General features: G+C 38.7%; 1 protein-coding gene across 3 annotated transcripts in view; it reads right to left on the minus strand.

The window, feature by feature from the left end:
• alpl (alkaline phosphatase, biomineralization associated) overlaps window positions 1–5,540 on the minus strand; it is a 21,026-nt gene extending 15,486 nt beyond the window's left edge. Inside the window, exons 1-4 of one of the 3 annotated variants that reach the window (XM_028576383.1) lie at window positions 2,180–2,229; window positions 1,679–1,775; window positions 1,401–1,552; window positions 497–616 (exon numbers count right to left, since the gene is read on the minus strand). In XM_028576383.1, the coding sequence (XP_028432184.1) occupies window positions 497–616; window positions 1,401–1,473 (193 nt within the window). In that variant the 5' untranslated portion in view covers window positions 1,474–1,552; window positions 1,679–1,775; window positions 2,180–2,229. Of the gene's footprint in view, window positions 1–496; window positions 617–1,400; window positions 1,553–1,678; window positions 1,776–2,179; window positions 2,262–5,357 lie in introns of those variants that run through there. The other 2 variants (XM_028576381.1, XM_028576382.1) reach the window with 2 other exon arrangements.
• Window positions 5,541–9,947: the final 4,407 nt, after the last annotated feature.

Consider the following 9,947-nt stretch of genomic DNA (forward strand, 5'->3'; position numbering starts at 1 on the left):
GTGCCTGTGATTCTCTAACTACGCCAACGTGACATTGCACGTGGCGTGCATGCAGCAGTGCCCAAGAATGTCATGTTGTGCCCATAGTCCAAACAGCCAGATGGAGGGTAACAATTTTGGAGTGACCAATGAGCGGCCCAGCACAAACAGAAGCCCAGTGATCTGGTGGCGGCACAGTGGTTTTGTTTGTCTGTGCCATTCATTCACCATCATCATTAAATGTTTCACTAGAAAAAAAAAAAAAAAAAAAAAAAAGTCATTCATTTTCTGCTGGATCCTCTGTAACATCATTTCAGCTTAAATGAAGTATCCGTAATGAATTGTATCTATTAGAACTGGATAAGGGAAAAGTGCGTCTCTCCTGATGAGATGACTGCAATTTCAATCCTTCTGCAGTAAGGTTACCTTCCACCTTTAAGTGGATATACACAGCATTTTGAAGGACATTATTTCTTGCCATTAATCAGGATCTAAACAAAACGATTTTGTGGCTTACCATCTCCGAGGAAGAGGATGAGATTCTTTGCTTTGTTTTTATTGAGGTTTTGCAGCGTCAGAGCGTTCTTTAGGGTATGCTGGGCCCATGTATTCCAATACTTGGGATCCTTCTCCTGTTCTGTGTATGGAAATTAGCAATTCTGGTTAGCTTTAAATAGAGAATCAGAAAATGAAAAATGTCTGTTATGATTTCTCACAGTCCAAGGCTTTATACGTCTTGTTTTATGAAAGTCCAAAACTCAAAGACATTCTGTTTTCTCATCATGTATGACAAAGAAAAGGATCAGATCCTCACATTTAAAAGCTTGGACCAGCAAATGTCAGCATTTTTGCTTTAAAATTACTAAAACGATATATCGATTATTAAAATAATTGCCCATTACTTTTCTGTTGATTGACTAATCGATTCGATGAATAGTCATTTTAGCTCTAATAGTCACCAAATCATCTTAAAGCGACATACAAATTCACACGTTAAGAATCCATATTCCAAAAATTTGATTAGGTTCACCTATTCTTATAAAATGTGATGGTAGAAGTTGTTACACAACAAATTCACATCCATTTCCTACAGAGCAGTCGGGTGGTCCCAAACATTCTCCTGCAAAATTGAAAACCCTCCAGGGTGTGCTGAACATTGCATTACAGATTGCAGCCGGTGGACATATTTTTAGAGAAAATTTATTTACACAAGTGAATTCCTGTTATTTTCGTTGCGCTGCCACAGGAAAACTATTTGGATACATTAACCTTCTTCAAAACGTCCCAAACAGTCTCCTACAAACTTGAAAACCCTCCAGCGTGGGCTGAACATTGCATTACAGATAGCTAGACATTTAGTAGTTATTTTGTTGTTGTTTTTTGCCGCGACTGACTGACTGACTAACAACAGAGTAACTTACCAGGGAATTGTGGCTTCCCCAAACTTCCCAACATCAAACAGGAGCAAATGATGAGCAGGGCTGTCACCTTCATGTTGTGGTCTCAGTGTGGCTGACGCGTTACACCAGACAGCCTTAACATGCCACTATGAGAAGCCGAGGAAACCGGTCAGCTGGAGGGAGAAGAATCACAGAACACACACTATTAATTAAGTCTGCGTCATCTTGTTGCACACTGACATACTGGTTTCATACATATTTACTCTGTCAGCTCTATTCATTACTTGCTCATGCTTTACCGCTTCAAATATCCACTCTTTGTACTGTAAGTGACCAATACACAGTGGTCACAGGCTTGTCTTGATGAATTGGCAACTGCACTTTGCCCTGTGGGACCTTACCAGAAATGATGAAGATAAGTGGTTTTACTTTTGAATCACCTTTTGCTGGATTGTAAGTTACTGGCTGTGTTAGCCTTATGCACATTTGTTTTTTGTTCGTATATTTATCTTCAATTTGTATAATTCATGCACTATTTTTACTTTTTAAAATCACCTTACATTTGCACTACTTAGTGCTACTACTCAGGGTGGTAGGCTTGGACCCAAATGCAGGAAGGTGAGGAGAGTGCAGTAGTTTGAAATAATAGAAATTTAATGATAACACAAAGAGAGCTTACAAAAACACACAAGCTGGTAATGTCCAAATGCAGGAAAAAGCAAGGAACACGGAAGGAACAGGAAAATAAGAGAACACGAGAAATAGCTTACACTGGAAGGAACTAACACACAAAGACTTACGACGGAAGACAAATGACGGTCCACCAGCAACAGACACAGGGACCAAATACAACAGGTAACAAGGACTAACAAGGGACAGGTGATACAACAGGTGGAACACATAAGACAGGAAGACAAGTGACCAAGGATGTAACCAAACAGTGGAATTCAAAATAAAACAGGAAGTCCATGAAACAAGCAGAAAACATGAAACCAACTAAAACAAAGAAATTTGACACAAGGACTGGTGGACAAGTGAAAGACATCAGACAATAACAATGGAGGGAAAACCAAAAGGCATGAAGTAAAAACAAGAAACACTAAAGGGAACAGAAAAACTTCTAAATAAAACAGGAAGTCCAAACACACAAAAAACACACAATAAGAGCGGGGCAGACGTGACACTACTTCAATTAGTAGCCTACATACTCTATTATAGTGACAGCTCTCTGTAGTAGTTCTGGTGGCTTGACTTTCACATTGCTGATGTGTTTTTATTCTTTATTCCCATGTTTGTCGTTCTGTCTGTGTTCTATCTATCTATCTATCTATCTATCTATCTATATCAATGTATCTATGTATGTATGTATCTATCTGTCTATCTATCTATCTATCTATCTATCTATCTATCTAATAAACTTGTTCCCTTCTCTCACGTAGGCTTTCTAAATAAAGAAGGCTGGAGAATGCAACCAACGGTCAGCCTGTTTTCATGTCATCAAAGATGTTTTTGTGTGTGTTGTTGAACCTGGTCTTTGTAAAACAAAAGTACCGGGGTCGTCAGGCTTTGCAGCCAAAATTAAAGTAGAGGTTGGTAAAGTTAATCTGGAGGCCTCACTGTGAATGTAAGTAGTCACAACAGGACTACTTATGGGTCCTGGCCAGTCAGGCTTTCATCTGTAATTATTCACACCATCCTCCCTGTGCTTACAGTCGAGGTCCTTTTAATGGGATTGAGCTCCATAGCACTGAGAGGTTTAAGGGCCATAACAAAGCCGATTAGTCTACAGTAACAGCGAATGATTGACTGGACACGTCCACCTCATAGAGGTCCACCCATTAGAAGAAAAAACTCACAATACGTTTATCACAAAAATAACCTTTCACCTGTGCAATTCTGACTTTTTTAGTACGGACAAGGTTGTGTGCAAAAATCTTTAAAACCATTATGTTCCAATTTGCATGATAAGTACAGCATTATTTAGTTAAATCATCCTCTATTTCGTTAATAGTGTTTCCCATCAAGCTTTGACATGACACACAGACTACAACCCATGACTCCAATACCTTTGGACTCCTTTTTGTACTGACTATAATAAAATGACAGCTTGGAAAGATCAGTTCTTCAGACTGGGAACTGTGCTGGGCTCTATCTGGTTTTCTAAGAAATAGACAAGTCTGAACGAAAACAAAACTCCAACCAGGCTGGAGTCGATGGATATGATAAAAGGGTACATTATTAATTAAAGATTAGTCATCATGCCTGTAGCCTGTATGCCTTGCTTTTACCGTTCCTCGGATGAATCAGGCTAGAGGTAGCCGGCGCTCATTAAAAGCTGCCAGGTCCACCCAGGGGCAGGGAACCAGCCAGTCTGCAGCAAAAGAAGCAAAGCAGTGCCACCACGGCCACCAGCAGGATGCCAGACAGGACAGTGGTCAGCATCACATGAAATCCCACTTCAGTCATGATGTCACCAAGCTCTTGGTTGCTCCCATGTATCCAGCTTGTGTCAAATGGGGTGAAGTTTCCCAGCAGCAAATAACTTTGCCGACTGAGCTCCTTCCTGAGCTGCAGTTAAAGCCTGAGGCAAGTCACACAGGCACTTAAATGTGTCACTCCAGCAGGTAACAGCTCTAAAGCAAGGATTAGGCTGCCTAATGTGATCAGGGGTGCAGGGCTGATAGATGAGAGACTCGCCTCCAAAATATAATATAATATCAAAACTCTTAAAGTTGTTTTACATTCAAGATTGTGTTATCTTCTCTCTCTGATCACTCTGATTGGCAAGGACGATAGATAGATAGATAGATAGATAGATAGATAGATAGATAGATAGATAGATAGATAGATAGATAGATAGATAGATAGATAGATAGATAGATAGATTGCCATGCAACAGTATTGGTGGTAATTATTAAGGGACAGCATGCTAGTGCAAAAAGTACAATGAATGATGTACCAGTGCAAGCACGTCCAGTTCAAGTTCAGTCCAGTGCCTGCAGAGCCACACAGGGCAGTATGTGTGGGAACTTGTGGCCAGGAGGGGAGGGCGGGGGGCTAGCAAGGGGAGTTATGTGTCCTGGCTGCAGTAGGAAAGAAGCTGTTTTCTGAATTTAAACACAGTTGCCAGTTTTTAGGCAACTTGGTTTGCTTCTCACACTATGGCTGCCCCACCCGATCTCTTGTATGCACACAGAATGACTAACATTAAAAAGTGAATGTCACACTGAAAGAAAAAGGGGGGACATCTTACTCGTTGTTTTTTTTTCTCTGTTTGAGTAAATATCGCATATGTCACTATGTGTGTTTTTTTAGTTAACTAAAAGATAATGATTGTACAATCACTGTGTCAAAAACGTTGTGGGTTGTGTCAGTTTAAAGTAGAACCTCCAAACGTTCAAATATATATGCAAAGGTCCACGGCATATTTGACATTCTGTCTCCAAAATAAGATATAAATAGGGATAAAATGGCATTTTACTGCAACCTCTTATACATTAATGGGGTGATGAAACAGGATGTGCAGCGAAACCCATGACTCCGTTTCACTTCTATGATCTCCTACTGCCTAAATTACTATCAGGTTGCTATCACAAAGTACAACATCAAATCATGTATGACTTCAATGAATGAATGAAATAGCCTACAACTGTAGGCTACTACTGAAGCCCATCGAGGACCAGCACGTAATCCTGGTATAAACACATGCTGATCTCGGTCAAACAGCCAGAAAAACTCTATCTTTTAAAACCCACGCTGGATTAGGCTATTTGACTAACATCATCAGAACAAGGATAAACTGGCAGCAATATTCAGAGCAGATTCTGAGAGGAAAGATGCACAAAAAAACAAGAGCAGGCTATTTAACAACCTGTAACCAAAATTTCAGCCGACACTCCGACAGCGCGTTTCTCCGAAAGCAACATGTATCTGTGTAAAACAGAACGCAGCAAAAAGTTGTATTGTTGTTTGACTTACTGGATGCGGCGGGAAATAAATCTACATCCAAATGTGCGTGCAGTCCATTCCGTCTTTCACCTTGAAATGTGTGTCCGTGTCGCTGCCTGCAGTTCTTTTTATAAGGCCACAGTTGTTCGAATGGGGCTCTGGGGCTCTGAGAATAGCGGTCTGTATCCCAAGCGAGAGGAGAGGAAAAAAAAAAAAAACCTTAGAAATAGCTATGCCATGCTGCTGCTGTGAGTAGATGGACCGAGAGCTCCGCCTGTCTCACGACCGATGCATTACTTCAAGGACAGAGTCCATCATTATACTGTAACTAACGCTGGAAATACCACAATAAAAAAAAAAAAAAAAAAAATGCTCCATCATAGGTTAAAAAAATTGTTGAAAATTGTTAATTAAATTCTTAAGGTACGAAGGTATAGGCTATATTAAAAATTAAAGTTATCATGCAGAAGCCTGGCCCTGTCAATAATTACTTGCGCTTGGGGGAATTACTAGAATTGTTGGGTTTGTAACTTTGTAAATTATAGAGTGTGGTCTAGCCCTACTCTATCTGTAAAGTGTCTCGAGATAACTCTTGTTATGATTTGATACTATAAATAAAATTGAATTGAATTGAATTGAATTGTCAATAGGCCTATAAATATTGGATTATTGTAACTCATGCATTAACAAAGATATTTGAGGTTGTACTGTAGCTGAGTGAAGTGGAGCTATTTTAGGATTTTGACTACTATTGTTTAGGTCTATAAAGTGGCAGTTTATTCATTTATTTATTGTTGTTTTTTTTGTTGTTTACAGAAAAGTATACATCATGGACCAATGCCACAAACCGCAACATTTATTGCAAGTTTGTTTGCAATGCTCCTCCCTATATGGCCCTTTAAAATACACAAAACTCAACAATACAAACAAAGCAACATAAAACTCAACAAGAGAATATAATCTGTGCAATCTTTACTATCTGTAAAGTAACTAAAAACTTCAGAGGTCAGGAAAATGTAGTAAAGTAAAAAGTACAATATTTTCCTCGGAAATGCACTAGAGTGTAAGTTTAAAGTAGCATGACATGTATCTTTCAGTCAAATTTAAAAAAACATTTATTCATTTATTACTTTTTTAAACAAATTAATGTTTTGAATGAACCCCAGGCTACATCCTTTGGTTATATCACTGTTATGACCCAGATAATATAGTAGTACGGGTACACAGCCTATAAACCACGCCTCTTTATTATTATGAAACATTTTGTCTAACTGTATGCACCCCCCCACACACACACACACACACACACACACACACACACACACACACGTTATGCCATGTTTTGTTTGTTGCTATGAACGTGTATAGGGTCAAGTGCCAACAACTAACATAGCTTAAGCTCAACAGTCCGACCAATAATCACTTATATAATTACAATTTGGCATATCTATACAAAATCAATTACCATCAAGAGTCATACCTTAGGAACTTAGCTAATGTAAGCAATTCATTGTGGTTAAACAAAGAGACCACGATTATGTACAAAATAATTGACAATTAGACAACTATGTAATAATTGTTACAGGCCTAGATCCAACAGGATTGATTTTTATTTGTAAAGCCCGCTTTAGGGCACAACTCATCCTATGTTCTTTCAGAGTATTTAATGGTCTTTCGGTCTAGAAAATCAATATTTACAGGGCAGAAGCAGATCCAGTAAGGAGAGAGTTTTAACTGAACAGAGTGAAGCTTCTGCTTTTTTCCCTCGTCACTATAAAGTATTGCCTCTGCTGTTGTTTAGTTTAGTTTTAGGATCATAATGCTGTTAATTACTGATAGCATTGTGAAGTGCTATAAATGTACAGGCACATAATCCAATGGATGAAGGATGAAAGTTAGCTAGCTAATGTAAACTGTTAGCTGGCTGTAACCAGACAGAGGTTAAAGGGGAACTATGCCCATTTTCCAAATTCATACATTCTTATGGTTTAAGTCCAAAAATATTAGCAGCCTATACATGAACAACTCTCTCCCAAATCCCAAAACGAAAGTGTGAAAACTCAAATTTGTAATGTCATCAAGCATTAAGTCATGAACTGCTCTTTAGACAATGAATTGAAAAGATGTTATAGGTGACACCGAAAGTACTCAGGGGAATGTTGTGAGTAAATGGGTACCTTTTCTTTCCCTTGTACCGCAGCTGCATTTTCACAATATCACAAGATCACGCAACCATGACATCACATGAAAATCCTTCTTGTCAGGCTTCAAGTAATGGGAGGTTGGAGGGGGATAACAAGGGTATTTAAGAAAACATTTTTTATGTTATGTCATTGATTATCACACTTTGTTAGTGTCTTGTCTTGTCTTGATGTTACAGTATCTCACAAAAGTGAGTACACCCCTCACACAAATATTTCATTATATCTTTTAATGTGACAACACTGAAGAAATTACACTTTGCTACAATGTAAAATATTAAGTGTACAGCTTGAATAACAGTGTAAATGTGCAGTCCCCTCAAAATAACTCAACACACAGCCATTAATGTCTAAACCACTGGCAACAAAAGTGAGTACACCCCTATGTTAAATTCCCATAGAGGCAGGCAGATTTTTATTTTAGCCCCACATCATCACATACCCTTCACCATACCTAGAGATTGGCATGGTTTTATGTCGGTTAGCCTAATAGCTGGTTTGATTTGCATTGAGAGATTATCTTATGGAAAGTACCCCATGCCAATCTCTAGGTGGTGAAGGGCATGTGATGATGTGGGGCTATTTTAATTCCAAAGGCCAAGGAAACTTTATCAGGATGCCTAGTATCCTGGATCCATGAAATAACTGGCCTTTAAAAATTGAAATCTGCCTGCCTCTATGGGAATTTAACATAGGGGTGTACTCACTTTTGTTGCCAGCGGTTTAGACATTAATGGCTGTGTGTTGAGTTATTTTGAGGGGACAGCACATTTACACTGTTATACAAGCTGTACACTTAATACTTTACATTGTAGCAAATTGTAATTTCTTCAGTGTTGTCCCATTAAAAGATATAATGAAATATTTATCAAAATGTGAGGGGTGTACTCACTTTTGTGAGATACTGTATGTGTTGAGGACCACAATGGAAATAAGGCCTGGACTTTATTGTGTTTTTATCCTTGATTGTATTTGATCTTTTTTTTTTCATGTGTAAGGCATTCTTGATACAATTAAATAAATCTAATCAAATCAAATTAAAAGCCCTCTAACCTTTAAATAATATTCTGGGATAGCCTTTGGAGATCATCTTGTCCTTGAGTATTTCTTCATTGAAAGAAGAGTTAAGAACAGCACTGAAGGCTTTTTCAATGCAGAAGATGTATCTTCTCCCAACTGGCTTTGACAATAGTTTGATAGACAGATGGTTCATCCAATTATCTGCCATACCTGCCCTTTTCCAAACAGTTTTTAATGACAGCTTCTCAGATGGTTCTGTGTAATACCCCTTTCCCACTGGCCAACAAACCCACTTACACCCACTTACATCTGGCTTTTGTCTGCTGTGGGAAAGCTTAGAATCAACATTCGCTCCGAGGACAAATAACTCTGCAGTAGACACGGATATTTATCGGCCCCATCTCCAATCGGCAGTGATGGAAACAAGACACCCGGGTGGACACGCTAATTTTCGGCCCTGGAGCGAGTGAGAGACTGTTGGTGAATGCAGAACAGTTAGTCTGAGTGGAAGAGAGTTTAAGTTTATTAGCAAAGATATCCAGTGAATGTACAGCAGAGTTTGCAGTTTTGTGCAGTGTCTTCTGTCACACCAGAAGAAGAAAAAAAACAGACAGGCATACTCGTCTACTGGCAATGGAAAATAAAACCTACTGGCTATTTTCAGGGTGTTTACCCATCTTTAAACTGCATATATACGCTATTCTGAAAAAAAGGGTATATTAACCATCTGGCACGTCAGGTTAGCATTTTCTGTTTCAGAACAGAGAACACTACAATAGAATAAAGTTAATTTGGATATAATGAAAGAAAACAAACGTTCTGTGGGTCCACAAAATCAGTCTCCCATACTTGATGACATCACAAGTTTGAGACTTAGGCCTACTTCTTCTGGCTTTGAGGGAGATGGTTCACATTCACAAATATTGATTGAACTTTCCTGGGACGTATTGGAATTCAGGTGGTGTTAACCTTTAACTGTCATTGATTCTTGTCAGTCTACGTTAACGGTTAAGTAAGCATGGACAGGATGTAACATTTGAATGTACAAAATGAATAAGGCTAACCGTTGGCAGCCACCTAATGTAGCGTTAACATTAAAGCAGTAAAAAGTTTAAAAAAAAGTACCAATACCTTATAATGGTACTTAAATTGACATTACTCTGATAAACACCTATGTTGACACACTGGGGCAGGCATCACACAGGTCAGTAATTCAATTAGGCCTATTGCATAAATTATTTATTCACTGTTCTCTCAGAGTCAGCCTGTGGAATTCTGCTTAAAAGTCAGTTTTAATGGCCAAGTATGTGTACACACAATTAGGTATTTGACTCTGGTTTGTTGTTGCTCTCTGTGCAGAATAGACTTACAGTTGTAACTGTCTATTCAGCCCATATAT

Source organism: Perca flavescens, chromosome 4 (assembly GCF_004354835.1).
Source record: "Perca flavescens isolate YP-PL-M2 chromosome 4, PFLA_1.0, whole genome shotgun sequence".
NCBI classification, from domain to species: Eukaryota; Metazoa; Chordata; class Actinopteri; order Perciformes; family Percidae; genus Perca; species Perca flavescens.